This window comes from Aotus nancymaae, unplaced genomic scaffold (assembly GCF_030222135.1).
Source record: "Aotus nancymaae isolate 86718 unplaced genomic scaffold, 86718_ANA_hifiasm-v0.15.2.pri h1tg000046l, whole genome shotgun sequence".
NCBI lineage: Eukaryota > Metazoa > Chordata > Mammalia > Primates > Aotidae > Aotus > Aotus nancymaae.
In genome coordinates, this window is record NW_026988460.1 from 27,819,618 (window position 1) to 27,840,521 (window position 20,904).

Below are 20,904 nucleotides of genomic sequence, written 5' to 3' on the forward strand. Positions count from 1 at the left end.
CCTGAGCCTAGGAAGTGGAGGCTGCAGTGAGCTGAAATCATACCACTGCACTCTAGCACAGGCAACAGTGAGACCCTGTCTCAAACAAAAAAAAATCGGGAGACTGAGACATGAGAATCACTCGAGCCTGGGAGGTGGTGGTTGTAGTGAGCTGACATTGTGCCACTGCACTCCAAGCTTGGGCTACAGAGTGAGACCCTGTCTGAAAAAAAAAAAAAAAAAAAAAATTATTTTTGTAGAGATAGGGTCTTGCTGTGTTGCCTAGGTGGTCTTGAACTCCTGGCCTTAAGTAATCCTCTCACCTTGACCTCCCAGAGTGCTGAGATTATAGGAGTGAGCCACTGCACCCATCCTAGTGCCTATTTTAAATGGAGATATTACAGATTTATAAAGAAGTATGAAAAACATTAATTAATTATGAAGTAAAGGCTTATAAAGTCACCACGAAGGAACAGAGCACAGCCAGCACCTCAGACATGTGTCCCTCCCTGGTCACAACCCCTTCTTCTCCCAGTTGGGGCCCACAATGTACCATAATTGTGTGGGAATAGCTTATGTTATCATAACCTTGTACACCCATGTGTGTATGTCTAAACCATGGGGCTTAATTTTGCCCTTTTTAAACTTTATTTAAATGGAATTTTATCTTAATTTTGCCCTTTTTAAACTTTATCTAAGTCATACTTTATGTGTTTCTTATGTCTTGCTTCTTTAGCTCGGCATCTATGGTGAGGTTCAGCCCATGTAATTATATGCAGTGTACTTTGTGGATTTTTACATTGTGTCCTGAGTAGCAGTGGAAATGACTCACAGGATTCCTTTAAGGTTTAAAATCTTTCTGAGTATGTTTTCTTATTTAAACATGTGCATGCCCATGGTTTTATTTAACTCATAATACGGATGAGATGAACAGTAAGATGTTACAGCTAGTTCAAATATCTTAGTACTTTTTTTTTTTTTAATTGAGGCAAGGTCTCACTCTATCACCCAGGCTGGAGTACATGGCACGATCTTGGCTTATTGCAACCTCTGTTTCCTGGGCTCAGATGATCCACCTACCTTGGCCTCCCACAGTGCTGGGATTATAGGCATGAACTACTGTACTGACCCCTGAGTACTTTTAAAATGTTCTTTCTATTTACTTAAAAAATGTGTTTCTGACATTGATAACATCTGTGAAAACTGGCTTTTACATGGGTGTATGTGTTTGCATTGCTTAAAGGTAACTTAAATGCTTTAAAATTCAGAAAAATAGAGATAAGTTACCTTGGCATCTGTTTTGTAATTTGCCATTTTTGAGGGGAGGGGACAGTATCGTTCTTTTGATGGTAGCAAGGTGAAGAGAAATTTCTTGATCCTACCAGAGAATAAAAAGGCAGGCCATTGACTATCTTCAAAAAGGAACCGTGCCCATCTTCCTCTGCCTTTGAATTCCTGTGAAGTTGGGAGAGGGGGTGGGAGGAAGCAATAAGCTGACCAGAAATAAAAAGCAGGGAGTCTGTGCTATTTCCTTGATGTGATGAAGGTCCCTGTCAGGGATTTAGAAACCTGAGCCAGCAGATGAAACCTGTGTCATTTGTGTTGTCGTTGCCAGAGATAGCGCCAGCTCAGCCCCTTTCCTGGCTAACAGCTGGTTTCATTGTCCGTCAGCCATGTCCGCCGACTGCTTGTCAGCACAGAGTAACTTCTAAACAAATGTAGGGGCTAGTGAGAGATGGGAATGTCTTTCTTCCCCTCCTTGAGGAATTTCATGCTACATTCGTCTAACAGTAAATATAAGTAAGCATTCTATTTGAAGGAATTTATCACTGTGGGATATAAAACGTTTGATTTTAAAAAATCAAAGTTCACTTTAAAGGTACAGGATTTTCCAAGTTTACTACAATCTTCTGATACGTTTATGTTGTTTGGAAAATTTTCGTCTAAGATTAATATTCAGGAACTAAGAATTTGGTAAAGCACAAATGAAATGGGTCTTCTCTTTTGGGGCTATTCCAAAACTTCCATTTATAAGCTATCAGATGGAATGAAGGTAGAGTAAAACTTTTCCTTAACTTTAATATCTGAGAGTCTTTGTCCTGACTGGGTTTCTGGGGTAAAGAAGGCAAACGGCCCAATGATAAGATAATGACCGCATTTAAAAGTGGGAAGTTACTGAGCGTACCTGACACCATAGGTAGTGTTTCTTAGTGCCATTGGAATATTTCCATATCAGAACAGAGGTAGCTTAATGGTGAGGACATCAAATTCTTATCGAGCCTCCCTGCCATCAGAATTAGCTTATGTCTCCACATTTGTGAGAATAGTTTTTCACTTATTCTTTAGATAACTGGATCTCAACTGTGTCTGTACTTTGGAATCATGGGGGGAGTTTTAAACTAATAGTGATGGCAGGGCCCCATCCCCTGAGATTTGGAAGCAAATGGTCTGGGTATAGCCAGGGCATGATTCATTATAGGGACTTCTCAGGTGGACCTAGAGATTGAGAACCATGACCAGAAGCTCCAGCAGAGGTTTAGAGTAGTGTTTCCTCAACTTAGGCCATCAATGGTCTTACTTCACCGAGTCTCACTGGTATTATTTACTTAAAAATTTTTTTTAAAGTAGACTTGGTAATTTTATGCATATATACAGAAAAGTGTGCAGAACATAAATACATAGGTAGATGGATTATCATAAAGTGAAAACCCATGAAACCAGCAGCTGATCAAAAAAAGGAATGTTGCCAGAACTCCAAAGTACCCTTCATGTTTACTCCCAGTTGCCATCCTTCCTTTCCTAAGTTAATGGTAATCTTGATTTCTAACAGTATGCTTCAGTTATGCCTGGCTTTTAGTGCTGAGGTTGAGGGTGTTATGGTGATACGAGCTATAACATTACATGGCTGGCTCCTAGAGTTCTCAGGCCATTACCATATAGAACATGTAAATGTATCTGCAGGTTTGTTTCTTGAGTATTATTAATACATGGTCTGCCTAATGACAACCCCTTCACCCTTAATGACTTCATTCATTCATCTATTCACTGTGCCTGCTGATGTGCTAGGCCCTCAGCTCAGGTATGGACAGACTGCAGAGGGGTAGGCAAGGTCTGCAAGTTAGGGCATTGCCGTGTGCTGTGCTATGCCAGTGGAAACACAGGTCACCATGGGGGCAATTTGAAGGATGAGGAAGAAAAGAAAGATGTGTCAAAGGGGAGGGGATGAGTTTTAAACTGAGACTGTAAGGAGGAGTTGCCTAAGCTAAAAAAAAAAAAACAAAACAGTGCTTCAGGAAGCAGAGCCATTATATGCAAAAGCATGTAATGAACATAAGATCATGTTCTAAAAATTAATTTAACAATGATTCTTGGATAATAAACAAATGTTTATCAAAGAGCTAATGTGGATGATATTTAGAATTAGGAGAGACATTTACCTTTATTTGCAATAATCTAATATAAGGTGCTTTGGAAATTGGTTCTATTATCACCTTAAAAAAATTACAGAGCAGCCAGGCATGGTAGCTCATGCCTGTAATCCTAGCACTCTGGGAGGCTGAGGTGGGCAGATCACCTGAGGTCAGGAATTCAAGCCCAGCCTGGCCAACATGGTGAAACCCCATCTCTACTAAAAGTCCAAAAAAAAAAATCAGCCAGATGTGGTGGCGCACACCTGTAATCCCAGCTACTTGGGAGGCTGAGGTAGGAGAATCACTTGAACCCAGAAGACGGAGGTTGCAGTGAGCCGAGTTCTCACCATTGCACTCCAGCCTGGGTGACAGACCAAGACTCTATCTCAACAAGAAAGAGAGAGAGAGAGAGAGAGAGAGAGAGAGGAGAGAGAGAGAGAGACAGATACTGAGATTGTAGAGCAACAGAAAGAGAGAGAGAAAGAAAAAGGAAGGAAGGAAGGGAGGGAGAGAGGGAAGAAAGAAAAATTGTAGAGCAACACATTGCAAATAATGCATGACAACAAGGTATTTCTTCTTGGGGTATGCAGTGAGAGTCAGCCAGAGGCCCATAACACCTGGGAGGGAGGGAGGGAAGAAAGAAAAATTGTAGAGCAACACATTACAAATAGTGCATGACAACCGGGTATTTCTTCTTGGGGTATGTAGTGAGAGTCAGCCAGAGGCCCATAACACCTGGCAGGGTGGAGTGTTCCCCACTGTTGACATAGACACCTAATTATTTTAGTATGCCCTGCTTAGGCTTGATAGTGTCAGAGGGTGTGTAGTGAGTTATTCCATTGGTTTTAAGATTTCCTTTGAGAGTCAGAAATGCAGGAAACAAGGCTACAGGAGTTTTGATAGCCACTGTTCTGGTGGAATAGAATAGTGTGGGTTCAGAGACTAAAGGCTAAAGCTAAATTTCACCCCCGTGGAAATGGAGCAGGCAATTTTGAGAATTATAACTTGTCTGTCTAGTTCTGGATTTGAATCTAGAAAGTTCCCTTAAAAAGTTGCATTTCTAATAGTACCTCTAATTTACATTGATATGTTTGTATTGCCTTTTTACCCATCATGACACCTGGAATGTACATTATTAAGGTTGATTTGTCAGTTCTGGTGACACAGAAGTTTTGGGCTCTCAGAATAAGAGAGAAGATTCTGCCTCTCACCAAGGCCCCTCTGCCACCTCTTCCAGGGCTGCGAATAAAGGAGACCAAGGAAGTTTATGAAGGTGAAGTCACAGAGCTAACTCCGTGCGAGACAGAGAATCCTATGGGGGGATATGGCAAAACCATTAGCCACGTAATTATAGGACTCAAAACAGCCAAAGGAACCAAACAGTTGAAAGTGAGTACCTGTTTGTGGCCTCTTTTCTCTTGACTCTCCCAGCACTGTGTGGCTTTGGGCAGGTGTTGTAACCTCTCTGCATCCTAGTCTCCTGACCTGTGCACTGCAGGTATTGATTTCTCACGGAACTGGTCGAGGATATTGTGTGTATAAAGTAGTACCTAGCATAGGGCTTGCACATAGGAGGACTCAAGGAAGATAGCTGTTTTCTTAGTAACTCCTAGGAAACTGTTCATGTTAAAACGTGAGCTGTGTGGTTAAGTCAAGAAACTGCCTCTGCCATCCCATGTTCCATATTATGACCATGTGTCAAAGACCCTGGGCTGGGTCTGAACCTCGTCATTAATTTTTCCAGTTATCAGTGCACATTCTCATAGAAAGAAACAGCATTGAGTAATCAAATTTAAGAGTTGTATAAAGGTGATGGATGGACTTCCTAGGGGCCACACACAGAATCCTGACTGGAGTTGCTTGTGTCAGGAACCTGTCGTCATTTCAGTGGCTGGTTCTACTCAGTACAGGGCTTTGTGCAGAGGCCAGAATGGTGACACTGGATAACCCTCAAAGGCACTCCTCAGCCACCTGTCCTGTAAGTCTTTAGGATAGAGGCAGTAGAGTTCCTAGGGGAAGAGCATAAGTTTTGGAGTCTAAGTCCTAAAGGAAAACCCTGGCTTTGCTACTTACAACTGTGTAGCATTAATCTCTGAGTAGTAGTTTCTTTATCTGTTGAATGGGAATAATAATTGTCTGTCTTTCAGAGTTATGGCTTTGGGTGTGGCACCTAGTTACCTAATGAATGATAGCTGTTAATGGTATCGTGAGAGCCTTCACTTAGAGAAATGGAGCAGTCTGGATTTTAGGCTTTGCCTTATTATTATTAATAAATATTATCATTATAGCTCTCATTTATTGTATGTGCCAGGCCTTGGACTAAGTGCTTCAACAAACACTTATTGTTATTCATAACTTTATATGTGTATATGTTTGCATGTGTGATTGTGTATATGTATACTTTCCCTCATGTTACAGATGAAGGCTCATAAAGAGATTACATGGTTATTCTGAGATCATCCAGCCAGTCAGGTGGCAGAGCTGACCCTCTGAGCCCTAAGCTTTGTGCTGTCTGCCGGCCAACTTGCTGTGTGACCTTTGGAAGTCAGTTGAGCTCTCTGGGACTCAGTTTTCTCATCCATAAACTGCAAGAGATCGACCATATAATTTCTCCATCTTTATTTTGTTCTACAATTTTATGGTTCTTTGATTCTCTAAGGTTGTTTCTTGGTCACTGCTTTATGGAGATCATAAAAATGTCACTTCTTCCAAGGGCCATTTTTCTTTTTCCTAACAGGGAAGGAGCTTGCCTCTGCAAATATCTCTTTTATACCTACCCCTTGTCACTTCCTTTCTGAATAAATTAGATTTCTCAGTAGCATCTGCCACCTTTCCAGTAATTACATCTTCAGTCAATTCATTTGGGAAATTAACCGGTATAAAAATGCTTGAGGCAAAAAGGAAGTATATTCTCTAATGTAGGACAGATAAAATAAGACATACAGTTTAAATTTCAACTGTTTGTAATGCTACTTTGTACAGTTTCTTTACAAAAATAATGTAGAGGAGAAGATGAAATTTTTCTTCCAAAATGAATACTTTTAGGTACTTTTAGAATATGTACAAAATATTTGGTTAGAAGGTGCTCAAATACTTGGTGGATATTCAAGTCCGAAGGACTCTTCTGAGTCCTAACAACGAGATTGCCATTAGTAATCCTGACCCCTTCCTGCGAGACTTTACCTGGGGGTGTTAGCCACCATTGTCTTTAGGCTCCCAGGCTCCCAGCTGTTCTGCCAGGGGCTGCCTGTCCTCACCCAGCCAAGGAGAGGCAGAGCCCTGGGTTTGCTGCTGCGGTGGTGGTTTTTTAAAAGCTTTATTGAGATAGCATTTTAAATAAAATTCACCCATTTTAAGTATACAATTTCAGGAATTTAATGTGTTTTCACAGTTGTACAATCACCACAATCTTAATTTCAGAACATTTTCATCACCCCAGAAAGAATCCTCCTGCTCATTTACAGTCATCCCCATTCCCACTATAGCCCTCAGCAACTACTAGTCTACTTTCTGTTGCCTTCTTTTGAACTTTTCATATAAATGGGACATACAGTGTGTGGGTTTTTTTTGTATCTAGATTCTTTCACCAAGCCCTGGGTTTTTGCTTTTTAATTTTGTTTGGGGAAAAGTCCAAGTTTTTTTTCACCATAGCTATGTTATGTAACGTAGCTCTCCATGAGCTGCAAGAGATCAACCATGAAGACCTTGAGAAACTTGTGTTTAACTACAGAATCCTTACAAAGGCAGCTATCCTAGCATATTAATCACTGAGGGTCACCAGAATCTAGAGAAAAGTAACAGCTCCCCAAATCTGCTTATTTCCTTTTCCTGGAGCTATAAGCAGGCAGGCCCAAGATCACAAACTCTGAGATGTGTATCAAAAGGCTTGGGAAAGATTCTGGTTTATGCTTTTCGTTGAATTACTGTATACATCTGTGATTGCACCTGGGTGCCGTTGTATAGATGAGCAAACTTAGGCTCTGAGAACTTTATCTAAAATCATAGGCCCTGCAAGATGCTAGCCTTGAGATTGGTAAGCAGGTGCTGGCAGGTGCTTTAGTTGTGGAAAGTTCCACCACCCGCACCCCGCCCCCCCACCCTGAGGTGAGACAAGTGAAGGAGTGAAGCAGGGATGATGATCTCAAAAGGAATGATAGGGCCTGTGGTCCTATGGACAGTGTGGGCCAGGCCCATCTCAGGGCAGCCAGGACCATGCTTATAAAAACCCTGCTGCCTGTTTACAGCCTCTGGAGTCAAGGGAAAGAGTAGAGTAGGTGTCCCATGTGTCCCTCTTGTGCCTGTCACATAGGGACACAGGCATGCTGGTCCCCCTCCTCTCTCCCTGGTGTGGTTAGTCCCCCAGCCAGCCTCTCATGTGGTACTCACGCATTCACACTCCTGCAGGTCCCAGTATACATGCACATGCCGAACATTCTCCACACACCTGCTAACTACCTCAGATCCCTTATGGAAAGGTATCATACGGGTGTCAGAAGGAAATGGAATATGTATTGCACTTCTCTGATTTACTTTTTTTTTTTTTTTTAGCTGGATCCCAGCATTTTTGAAAGTTTGCAGAAAGAGCGAGTAGAGGCTGGAGATGTGATTTACATTGAAGCCAACAGTGGGGCCGTGAAGGTAATGCCTTCCTTGGGACACAATGTTGTCCCTTATTTGTTTGCCATGAGAAGACCTAGGCGACAAGAGAGTTGCTTTCTTCAGAGGGTGTGGGGTGTGTGGGGAGGGGCTGGTGTCTGTTGTGAGGCTGATGGAAGGTCAATTAGTGACCCTTTATGTATAATAAAGTTTGCCTTCCCTTTATCTTCATTCTTTAACCTTCTCATGATTAAAACAGTCAGTCTCTTAGAAAAAAATACTAAAACCTGTTTAGAGGGGGAGGACAGGGTGAGAAACCAAAACAACTTTAGTCATTTTCAAATTGAAATGTGCAGTGTATTTAATCTTCCTTTTATCTCTTTGGTATTTTCTTCCCAAGATATATGCATGTGGGAAGGAACGCTGCATTCGTTGGCATTCTTTTCTATCTGATTTTCAGGGTCCTGTACTGTGTTCCTCACTGTTTAATGGATGGGCATAATACTTCATATCATAAAATAAATCACCCACCTACAAAAGAGTCTGAGAAGCTCCTCCGCCTCCAGTTAATCTACTGGATTTGCCCTTTATCAGGATTGCATACAGTTAAAAGAAAGAAGGGGAAAAGGATTTTGGGAGAAAGTATCAGGTGTTTTTCAACCCAGTTTTTGGAGCCCAGTGATGAGCAGATAGCTCCCTTCTCTTGGCAGCAGGGGAGTAGGGCATATTTGGAGTTTGTCAAGTAAGCTATCAGGCCCGCAGTGAGAACTGAGACCTTTATCTTACTTAGCCCTGTGCCATTTGGGGACTTGGCAGTGAAAACTCACCAGGCACTCATGTTTCTCTCTTTTTGCAGAGGCAGGGCAGGTGTGATACCTATGCAACAGAATTTGACCTTGAAGCTGAAGAGTATGTCCCCTTGCCAAAAGGGGATGTGCACAAAAAGAAAGAAATCATACAAGATGTGACCTTGCATGACTTGGATGTGGCTAATGCGAGGCCCCAGGTACTGCTTCGATGCCTGAGTGACCTGGCACACTAGCCCTTTTGTATGTGCATAGAGGTCTGGGAATGAATTGTCAGAGTCTTGCTGCCTATCTTGAGGCAGACGGTCCTTTTCTATCTGTAATGTTCAGCAATTAACATCGACATGAGCTACGAGGGACTCCTTTGTTCCCATTCAAATGCTCTAGTCACAGATGATTTCATGTGTATTGTTTCTTATTCCAGCCTAGCCTCTGGCCCTGAGCTAGCCAGCTTCCTCTGTGGCTTTGCTCCAGCAGTGGGCTCATGCCTGGGATTCTCTGGGTGTTAATGGCAGGAGGGCAGGAGAGTTCTATGAGCCCTTTACAGGATTTCAGAAAGCCTGTCAAAGCTCTTTCTTTCCTCCTGCTTAGCAAAAGCCACAGTTTTTTTAAGCTTTGAGCTGGTACTGTTGTCTGCTTCTCATGCAGATGGATACTTATACCTTGACTAAAAAATGTAGGAAAGGATGTTATCACTTTATGACACTTCTAGGAAATGTGTGATTAAAAGAAACAAGACACCAACTATTTCCTGCTGATGGTCTTCCAGTTTGGTTTCATCTTCATCCTAAAAGACATACCTCTTCACTATTGGGGAATAGTTTGTTTTCTGATTTGAAATTTGATCCGTGAGTGTTTTGTTCCTTGGAGCTTTGGTCAAGAGATTACTGAAGACTCATCTTGGACCAAGAGGTCCCCTTGGTTGGTGAAATGGCCATCCCCAAACTGACCTTCTGGGAGCCCTTGACTGAGAAGAGTGCTGGACTGGGAGTCAGAAGTCAGGAAACATGTTGCTCCATCACTGACTGCTTGGTTGATTTGTCACTTTGGGTCTCTGAGTTTTCTGTGATTTAGGGTTCTGATTTTGAGTTTCCTTCTACCTGGCAAGGCTCTTTTGAGAACCAGACAGGAAACATTTGCTGCCTTTAGCTATTCAGCATTTAGTGAGCACCTTTGTGTCCCAGGGCCTGGTAACCAACAGGTGATCACTAAATGCTGAACAAATGACCAAACACTGACCTATTCCTCTTGCTGACTGCACTGTTAGGAGCCCGCAGGAGGACGCAGGTGAGTGGTGAACCTGCTATGGAGTCAGCCATTCCACAGGGACAAGCCCGTAGACTGAACAGCTCCAGGTTAAGTAAGGGCTAGGCTGATGTGAGCTTGTGGCCAAATCTAGTGAAAGGAGGCACAGCAATATAATCATGGTATGTTTATACTTACTCTTATAGTCCGTGTGTCCCTAAAGGCACGGGAACATTGGGAGGAAGTAATGAGTCTGGTTAGGGTCGATGCCCCACAGAGGGCATTTGACTTGAACTTTAATGACTGGGAACTTCCTAGGAAGGATAATCGTATTCCTGGAAGATGTAATAGATTTTGCAAAAGCATTGAGTCATAAAAGTGCTTTGGGGTGTCCAGGGCAGGGCTCATGGTCTTGTATGGTTAATCAAGGAACAAGGGATTGTATAGGACTGGAGAAGGAGGCTGGGCAGGCACCACAGAGCTTATACTTCCCATGAAAGGATTTTGTTTGATGCTTACAGGTCCTGGGGAACCTCTAAAAATTCCTCTGTGTTTAGAAGCTCCTGAGGCTTTGAGGAGGGTTCTCCATACCTCAGGACCCCATGTTGAATTGATGAGTGGGATGTAGGGGGATGAGGCTTCTGTAGCCGGCTTAGAAAGCAGCACTGACTCTGACTCTAACGTCTTCTCTTATGCAGGGGGGACAAGACATCCTGTCCATGATGGGCCAGTTAATGAAGCCAAAGAAGACAGAAATCACAGGTAGGACAACCAGCATGGCCTGCGAGCAAGGGGCAGGGTGGAGGGCCCTGTGTTCTGAGTTGCTCTTGCGGCTCTGTGAGCACCTCCACCCTAAGGAAATGCCTCAGAACAGTTCCTTCTTCCTCATAGTTCAGAGCTTGACTCTAGCCTAAGTCTCTGGTGGCATTTAGGCAGCCATACAGCACCTGTGTGCTCTCTGCCCCTCTGCAGTCACAGTTTCTGGCCCCTATGAGGCCCCAGAAATGTGGATTTGTGTTGTCTAGCTCTGCTGGAGCACAGGCTCTGGAGCCTTGGTGCTGTCACCCTCCTCCCCAGTAGAGTGCAGGGCAGCTCCACAGATCAGTTCCACACACTGCCCAGTTTGCGGACACTTCCCAGAGCTCCACGAGGGTTACTGCTGCTGCTCCCATGTGAACCTTTATTTTACCCTGCTGCTCTTCCTAGCTTTCCTGTTGTTTTTTTCTAATTCTACCTACAGTTTCGTCACGTTAAGTTGGTAGTTAAATATTAAAGCAAATATTATCGTTAAAGTTTTAGCCAGGGCAGCAATCTGAGACCTTTCTGTTCGAGTTTGTCAGGAGCAGTTTCTTTGTTTTCACACGGTTTTCGGTGTGCATCCCCTTTGGATAATTCCTGCCTTGTGCCTTTGGTGGAAGATGCTGCATCAGATCTTCCAATTCTCTGTTTGTGAGCTGCTCCTTCCTGATGATAACACAGGAGCTGGTTTGGAAAATGAGCACTGAGACCTTAGCTGGTTCTAACTTTTGAGAGACTCATCCCTCTAGGAGCTCTGAGATTGGGCCTTTCTTCAGAGCCTTTCATTCCTCCAAGGTTTCTGCTTAGGATTCTAAAAGCACCCACTTCCTTAGTCCAGGCACTTGATTGAAAGTTAATTAACCTAAGCATTGTTATGTGGGACCAAAAGAAAGGGTCATTTACTGAGTATAGAACAGGAAAATTTGCATGTGAAAATTCATTTCACCCAGGGCTCCTAAACTCCAGTGTCTCCCAGATCAGACAGCTAGATTGGGTGTGTGGGAGGTGATAAGGCATGTTAGTCTGTGAGTGTGTGCCATGAAGGGATTCCCATGCAGAATACCCATGCAGAATACCCATGCAACCTTTTCGCATTTAACCAAACACATCTTTTGGGGGAGGCTGCCAATTCTGTGACCTTTAGGTGTGATTATCACTGTGTTCAGATGGCAACACTGAAGCCTGGAGTGGGGACACACCCTGCCTGGGGTCAAATAGCTAGTAGGAAAACTAGGCTCCCAGCATGGGTTTGGATTGAATTTAGGTTGGGGAGAAGAGAAAAGGCGATAGTCTCCCCCAGCCTGGTGCTGACCTTGCCTGCCCATCCTTGCATCTCCTAGACAAACTTCGAGGAGAGATTAATAAGGTGGTGAACAAGTACATCGACCAGGGCATTGCTGAGCTGGTCCCGGGTGTGCTGTTTGTTGATGAGGTCCACATGCTGGACATTGAGTGCTTCACCTACCTGCACCGTGCCCTGGAGTCTTCTATTGCCCCCATTGTCATCTTTGCATCCAACCGAGGCAACTGTGTCATCAGGTAGGATGGCTGCCTGCCAGCCACAAGGCTTTTTACCTTCCATCTGGGCTCATTTGTTCCTCAGGATCTCTCTAAACCCCACGAGTCAGGACGGGGATGAGGGGAGGTCATGTTGTTTTTGAGGGAAAATGTGTCAAGTGGCTTGGCTCTGGCCTCATTTCTAGTCACCAAAGGCAGCAGCTGCTCTGTCACTCATGATGAGGGTCTCCGTCATGGTCTCTGGGGTGTAACACTACAATTTGGTTATTCAGTTGGAGTGCACAAAGGTAAGATCAGACAGGCCTAGCCTTTGATGACATTATACACGTGAACGTCTTCAGTCTTCATCTGAGCTCTGAGAGGTAGGGATTATTGACGTCATTTTTCAAATAAAGAAACTGAATAGAATCATAACTTGTTCCTCATGATAAAGACAGGATAAGAACCTAGCACCTTCTGATAATAAAACCAGCATTTCACACTGCTGTCTTTCCATCCCCCAGCTCCACTCCTTCCCATCCCTTTGGCCTGCCTTTGGGAAGGGCAGATGTTGACCCCTGGAAGGCAGATGTTCATATGGTGCTCATCCTGCCAAGATTGGCCTGAAGCTGGACCAGGAACTTTCCTGGGGTTGCTTTTTCTTCTAAGCACTCTCCAGGCTCGTGGTCCTAGATAACACCCTATCTTTGCATCTCTCAAGCCCAGTGTCAGTATTCCCAGTACCTGGTAGTTTCGTTGCTCTTTTGTTTTTCTATGATTCTGTTTAAACATTAGTGCCTGGTCTCTGCAGTGCTGGGGGCACAAAGGTGGGTGATAAGGGGCCTCTTTTCAAGCCTGCAACAGAGAGTGTGGGGACAAAGTCCCTGAGGCTGCATGCTCAGGGCAGTGGAGGCAGTGGGAGTTGGAAAGACACCCTGTGGCCCATGAGTATCTCAGGGCAGAGCTCGAGCTAAACTGAGTTTGAAATCAAAACTGCTGATTTGCCTAACTCATCTCTGAATGATGGTGGGCCCTATCTAAGATTTTAGTTTGCTCTTAATAGGGAAGCTTTTTTTTTTTTATTTGAGACGGAGTTTTGCTCTTGTTACCCAGGCTGGAGTGCAATGGTGCGATCTCGGCTCACCGCAACCTCCGCCTCCCAGGTTCAGGCAATTCTCCTGCTTCAGCCTCCTGAGTAGCTGGGATTACAGGCACGCGCCACCATGTCCAGCTAATTTTTTGTATTTTTAGTAGAGGTGGGGTTTCACCATGTTGACCAGGATGGTCTCGATCTCTTGACCTCGTGATCCACTCGCCTCTGCCTCCCTAGAGAAGCTTTATTATTAAGACTGTCCAAGCTGGGCCCAATCTTAATAATACAGTGATATGCACCTGTATTGTACACTTTGGGAGACTAAGGGGGAAGATTGCTTGAGGCTAGGAGTTGAAGGCTGTAGTGTGCGATGAGTGCACCTGTGAATAGCTGTCACACTCTAGCCTGGGCAACATTGTGAGACCCCATCTCTAAAAATAATTAAAAAAAGTAAACCATGTAAACCCTGGTGTGGCTGGCTCTAGATAGGCCCTACAGTGGGGATTCAGTAGTGCTGTGAGTACTGCAGTATAGCAGCAGGCCCTCCCGCTCAGGTGGATTCTTTTACTTGCAATTAGGATTCGAATGTGTGATTCAAGTCTATGTGGCAGCATCTTGTAGCTACTCTGAATCCCCGTGATGCTCTCTGGAAAGACCACTGTCACAAGTGCCTCCTAATAAGTCTTGGAAAGAAAGTGTGTGCCAGATCCAGCATGGCTACCTAGGTAACATCTGGAGACAGATGCATGTGGGCCTTGTGCCTGATATGCCTGACATGCCTGTGGCTGGCTGGGTTTGGCCATGCCAGGCTTCATCCTGATAGTGCAGCTGGTGAAAGGGCTCAGCCTTGGACAGACGGTGCCCCCTGCTGGGCAACTCTGCTAATAGGCTCCCTTCCCTCCCCAGTAGGGAACCCAGCCCAGCAGATGCCCGCAGAGCCTGGCATCTCTCGTCCCCAGAAGCAAGATCTCATAGTCCCATCCCACACAGGACTAAGGTGCACAGGAAAGTGCCCTTGATCTCAGAACCTGCTCAGTGGAGACAAAGCTCTGGTCAGCCTGAAACTTGGGACATTTGGCCCCAGCCCCATCTGGGCTGATTTGATCAAGGGCTGCTAGAGGTTGTGGAAACTCCTTGCTGGACTGCAGTTACCCAAGTGGAAGGAAGAGGCTCAGAGCGTGGATCTTTAGGCAGGTTGGTTTAGGTAACCCAAATTCAGTTGTGTGCTCTGAAAGAGAATTTTGTCACTATGTTCTAGTAGGAAATTTGTTGTAGTGGTGATAATAATATCAATATGGACATTTTATATAAACAGCACCATATAATCTGGTCTTTTGTGATTGGCTTCTTTCACTTAGCATGATGTTTTCAAGGTTCATCTATGTTGTAGCATGCATAGTACTTACTTTTTCTGGCTGAATAGTATTCTATTATATGGAATATTTAATAGTGTATCTTATTTAACTATTCATTAGTTGATAGACATTGGATTGTTGGTTTGTTTGGTTATTATGAATAATGCTGCTCTGAACATTTGTGTACAACTTTTTTTTTTAAGTAGAGATGGGGTCTTGTTTTGTTGCCTAGGCTGGTCTTGAACTCCTGGGCTCCAAGGATCCTCCTGCCTCAGCCTCCCAAACTGCTAGGATTACAGGTGTGAGCCACCACACCTGGCCTATGTACAAAATTTTTATGTGGAACAGGTTTTGTTTCTTACGGTTATATACCTAGGAGTGAAATTGCTGGGTTCAGTGGTAACTGTTTAACCTTTCAAGGAACTGCCAGCTGTTTCCAAAGCCAGCTGCATCATTTGACATTCCCACCAGCAATGTATGAAGGTTCCAATTTCTCTACACTCTTGCCAACACTTCTCTGTCTTTTTGATTGTAGATATCCTAGTGAGTAGTGAAGTAATATCTCATTATGGTTTTGATTTGCATTTCCTTAAGGACTAAGGATCTTGAGCATCTTTTCATATGCTTATTGGCCATTTGTGTATTGTCTGTGGAGAAATGTTTATTCATGTCTTTTGCCCATTTTTTTTTTTTTGAAACGTAGTCTCTGTTGCCAGGCTGGAGTATCTCAGCTCGCTGCAACCTCTGCCTCCTGAGTTCAAGCAATTCTCCTGCCTCGGCCTCCCGAGTAGCTGGGCCTACAGGCGTGCGCTACCATGCCCAGCTAATTTTTGTATTTTTAGTGGAGATAGGGTTTCACCACGTTGGCCAGGAATGTCTCGATCTCTTGACTTTGTGATCCGCACGCCTCAGCCTCCCAAAGTGCTGGGATTACAGGCGTGAGCCGCCGCTAGTTTTTATTCAGGTTCTTTGTCTTTCTGTTGTCGAATTGTAAGAGTTCTTTACATATTCTGGATACTAGATCTTTATCATTTATATGTGATTTATAAATATCCTATTTGGATTGTCGTTTCAGTTTCTTGGCAGTGTCTTTTGACACACAAAAGTTTTAAATTTTGATGAAGTCCAATTTATGTTTTTTTCTTTTGTTGTGTTTCTGGTTTCATATCTAAGAACCCATTGCCTAATCTAAAATCACAAAGGTTTATGCCTGTGTTTTCTCCTAAGAGTTTTAGTTTCAGCTTTTATGTGTAGGACTATGATCCATTTGGAGTTAATTTTCATGTATGGCATAAGGAAGGGATGGGTCCAACTTCATTACTTTGCATGTGAATATCCAGTTGTCCCATTTGTTGAATGGGACAGTCTCAACCATTTGTTGAAAAGACTGTTCTTTTTTATTGAATTGTCTTGGCAGCCTCAGAAAATCAGCTTCAGAAAATCAAATGGCTGTCCTTTTAGCACTCTTACCGTGTGCCCACTGAGCCAAGGTTAAGTGGTTGTTAGGTGAGTTACCCATCACATTACCTAGAGAGGTGTTTTTACTGCACTTTCTGTCAGCAGAAAAGCTTTGTATTATCTGTGTCCCTATAGTTACAGGATTACATAAAGAAGCATTTATGTGGTGATTCTCAACCAGGGGCAAATTTGTTCCCCTGGGGACATGTAGCAATGTCTGGAGACATTTTTACTTAACATGACTCAGAAGTGCTGCTGGCATCTAGTGGGTAGAGGCCAAGGACGCTGCTGAACATCCTGCAGTGCATAGGACAGCCTTTCAAAAAGAGTTAATTTGGTCCACAGTGCCAACAGGGTCACAGTGGAGAAACCCTGAGTTACAGTAAGAGGAAAGTAGTCACAAACGAGTCAGCCATGTTGCACATGTGGCAGTGTATCTATAGAGGTCATTTCTAGAAACACATTTATCTTGTTCCTATTGATACACCGTATTGGATTCAAAGGAGAGTGGGGCCTGTGGCTTCACAACTCCAAACTGTCTATCTGGAGGAAGCTCACTAATGGCCGGGTTTGGACAATTGCTGAATGGTGAAATGTTAAAATTAATAGTAAACTGAGGCCAAAACCAGAAATGAACTTCTAGAATTCAAGAATAAATCTGCAGATTTATGTAAAATGTAATTATTATGCAGCTTATTAGCAGTTTTATATTATAACATTACCATGATGGCTGTCTTGTTAAACCGTGATCCTCCCTACTCCCTGGCCCCCCACCTACTGCTGAGGTCAGCACACAGCCCAGCACCACTGCTAGCACATGGGGGCCACTCAGCCAGCCCACTCAGCAGCATCACTGACCAGAACTGTCTCCCATGAATACGTTTTCTAGAAGAAACTTTCTACTTCAGATTCATAGCTTGGACAAATCTAAAAAATGTTTGGTCTTTAATTTCTGAAAAATGCTTAGCAGTCCTCAGCAGCCTTTTCTTTTTTGTTTTTCTCCTCAAATTCCTTTTTACCACTTGGCAGCCTTTTCATAGACTTCAGAAACTGTAAGAAATGTTCTTAATGCATTTCTATAAATTCTGTTCTTGTGAAATTTGATTATGGAGTACTTCATTTTTCTCTAACCTTTTCGTCTTTAAACTTTTAATGTTTATTGTGATTTATCATGGGTGGTGTAGAATTGGATATTTTTGTCCTTGGGATATTTTAATGTGGCACAATTGAGATCTTAAAATTTCCTCAGAATTCCCAAAAGAATTCTCAAATAAGATTTAAAAAATACTTGTGGCCTAAATAGAATTAGAAAACTAAAAATTAAGTATTGTTTTAAAAGGTTATTTTGTTTAATGTGAAGGTTGCAGGCATTTGAATCATGATAGAATTTCATCTTTATAATTCTTCCTAATTTTAAGAGGACATTTGTTGCTGGAAAAAGAAAAGTTTTCTGTAAAGTTAACTGAATATTTGTATTTGCTATTAGTCTGTTTCCAAATTTACTTTGAAGATTTTAATTTTTTTACATTAGATTTAACAAGTCATTAATGTAGCATTTTATTCTCCTTTTGAATTGTTTTTATTTTGGTAAAATATGTATAACATAAAATTTGCCATTTTAACTGTTTTTAAGTGTACAATTTATTGGCATTAATGACATTCACAGTGTGGTATGACCATCACTTCTATTTCCAAAACCATCACTGCTATTTTCAAAACTTTTTCATCACCTCAAAATCAGAAACTCTGTAACCATCAAGCATGAAGTCCCAACCCTCCCTCCCCTCAGATTCTGGTAACATCTCATCTAGTTCTGTCTTTTTTTTTTCTTTTGAGACAGGGTCTCACTCTGTCATCCAGGCTGGAGTGCAGTGGCACAGTGTTGGCTCACTGCAACCTCTGCCTCCTGGGCTCAAGTGATTCTTGTGCCTCCGCTTCCGGAGTAGCTGGGGTTACAGGCACATGCCACCAAGCCAGCTAATTTCTGTCTCTATAAATTTGCCTACTATAGATATTTGTTCTTTTGTCTCTGGCTTATTTCACTTCGCATGTTTTCAGCGTTCATCCTGTGCTAGCATGTATTTTGTTTGCATTTTATTTTTGCAATCATAAATATGCATTTTTATACCTCAACTAACTGGATAGAATTTAAACAGGTAGATTTTATTTTTACTAAAGTTAAATTTTTAGCATGCTTACTTGTTTTTGAAACCAAATAATCAGATACTAACAAATCCAATTGACATAACTAGTTCTTTGTTATAGTTATACTGATTACTTATAACCATAGGCTATACAATCCTGTACAAGTTGAAGAATACCAGAAATGTAGACTCTTTGCTGTTATGACCCTCAGACGCCAAGAAGCCCACAGTACATGGGGCCTCCCAACACTGTAGCTGAAGACTGGCCCCGTGTGCCACCAATGGCTGCCCAGGGCACCTCAGGGTCTTGTGGGTTGGCAAAGTTCCTCTCCTATGGCTTGGTTAAGGGTTCAAGAGAAAAATAGGCAAAAGATGGGATTGGACCCTTCTCAAAAAGAAATAAAATAATATATATAAAGGAATACATTCAAATGCCTCATTAGTAATCAAAGAAATGCAAACTTAAATAAGGTGTTAGCTTTCCCTCTTTTTCTAAACTTGAAATAGCAAAATATTTCAAAATGGGAATACTCAGTACCAGCTATCATCCTGTGAGGTTAGATAACTCATGCAGCTGTATAAATTAGGATAGTTACTCATTCAAGTAGCTATTCAGGGTTCTGTCAGGCACTACAACAGTTGCTAAAGAAATGCTTATGGCTGTATGTGTAAAATTATTTATCAAAATGTCAATAAAAATAATAGCAACAGTTGGAAACTACCTAAATGCTCAACAATTTGGGTTAAGGAAAATAGTTGATGGATTATTAAGTAAATACTAAACATGAATTATTAAGACTGGCAAGCCAGGTGCAGTAGCTCACACCTGTACTCCAAGCTACTCAGGAGGCTGAGGTGGGAGGAGCACTTGAGCCCAGGAGTCTGGGGCTGCAGTGAGCTAGAATCATGCCACTGTACTCCAGCCTGGGCCACAGAACAAGACTCGGTCTCAAAAACAAAACAACAAAAAGACTGCAGCAACATGGATGAAAGCAAAAAAAAATGTGCATACTTAGTATAATTTGTAAAACAGTGTATATGAAAGTTTGGTAAATATCCAGATGATTATTTTTTAGTATGATTTTAGTTGGCGTTTTTTTCTCTTTTCCAGTTTTCCGATGACATTGATGATTGCCAAGATAATGAAGTTGGTTTTTTTTTTTTCCTTTGTGAGACAGAGTCTCACTCTGTCACCGAAGCTGGAGTGCAGAGGTGCAATCTTGGCTCACTGCAACCTCTGCTTCGCGGGTTCAAGTGATTCTCATGCCTAAGCCTCCCGAGTAGTTGGGATTACAGGTGTGTACCACCATACCCAGCTAATATTTGTAGTTTTAGTAGAGACAGGGTTTCACCATGTTGGCAAGCTGTTCTTAAACTCCTGACCTCAGGTAAACTACCCACCTTCGCCTCCCAAAGTGCTGAGATTACAGGTGTGAGCCACCATGCCCAGCCTGAAGTTTTTTTTTATGTGACTGGAGGTTAGCATGTTTACTCTGGTCCTGGCTCTGATTCTCAGGCTGCCTAGCCAGCTGCTTTTGGTATGAGTGCTGTAGCTGTATTTCCAGTGTCATTTCTTGTCTAACAGAGGTTTATGTGATGGGATTAATTTTGCCCCTTGCAGAGGCACTGAGGACATCACATCCCCTCATGGTATCCCTCTTGACCTTCTGGACCGAGTGATGATAATCCGGACCATGCTGTATACTCCGCAGGAAATGAAACAGGTGAGCCTCCCTTCTTCCTTCCTGCTTTCTTCTCCTCTCATTTACTCCCAGTGTTCACTGATGGCTGTGCAGAAAGGTATCCATGGCTTGGATCTGGCTGCCGTGCACCATCTCACCACTTAGCTGCTGGGCTTGAGCAAGTCACATTACTCCAGAGTCTCAATCTCCCCATCTGAAAGATAGGTTGGACTAACTAGACGCTGCCCCAACTGTCAACAGAAGCTCAGCTCCCTGTCTTGGCTGTTGTCTCTTCTGCTATTCCCCCTTTGATAAGCTTTAGGAAAAGGATAGTGAAAAAGTCAACATGATGATAGCCATTAGGGAGGCTACCAGCTCTATAAAAAGGAGGCAATAAAATAATGATTTAGTGATAGCCTTTGGTGACCAGGCCAGACTGTGCCTGTAGCCTTTTCTACTCAGAGAACAAGGCCAGGCTCACTGTTCCACCTGAACTAACAGTGAGCCAGCTCCAGCAGGGTATAGAACGCAGCCACCGTGACCTGGAAGAGGCCAGTGCTTGCGTCCTAGCAAAGCCTGTCTGCTGTAAACAGCATGACGAATGACAGGTTTCTTGGAGGCCTGCCTTTGGAGGCCTCCCCGGGCAGGTCTGTGGCTTTGCAACAGAGTCCTTGAGGGCTTCTGCCAATTCTTGGAAACCTGGCCCATTCTTACTGCAGGCCATAGCACCTTACTGTTGGGTCCCAAACCCCATGTGTCCTGCTAAAAAAAGGCAGCCCAGCACAGATGTGGTCAGGGCCAGAGACACCAGGAGTATTTCGAGGCCTGCATTTGCCTGCTG

The 20,904-nt window shown here is 43.1% G+C and overlaps 1 protein-coding gene across 4 annotated transcripts in view; it reads left to right on the forward strand.

The window, feature by feature from the left end:
- Positions 1–20,904, forward strand: part of RUVBL1 (RuvB like AAA ATPase 1) — a 73,992-nt gene that overhangs the window by 45,859 nt on the left and 7,229 nt on the right. For all 4 annotated transcript variants that reach the window (XM_012435373.2, XM_012435374.3, XM_021669499.2 and 1 more), the window contains 6 exons: positions 4,627–4,778; positions 7,938–8,027; positions 8,842–8,991; positions 10,735–10,798; positions 12,175–12,373; positions 20,003–20,105. In XM_012435373.2, coding sequence (XP_012290796.1) covers positions 4,627–4,778; positions 7,938–8,027; positions 8,842–8,991; positions 10,735–10,798; positions 12,175–12,373; positions 20,003–20,105 — 758 coding nt within the window. The remainder of the gene's footprint in view (positions 1–4,626; positions 4,779–7,937; positions 8,028–8,841; positions 8,992–10,734; positions 10,799–12,174; positions 12,374–20,002; positions 20,106–20,904) is intronic.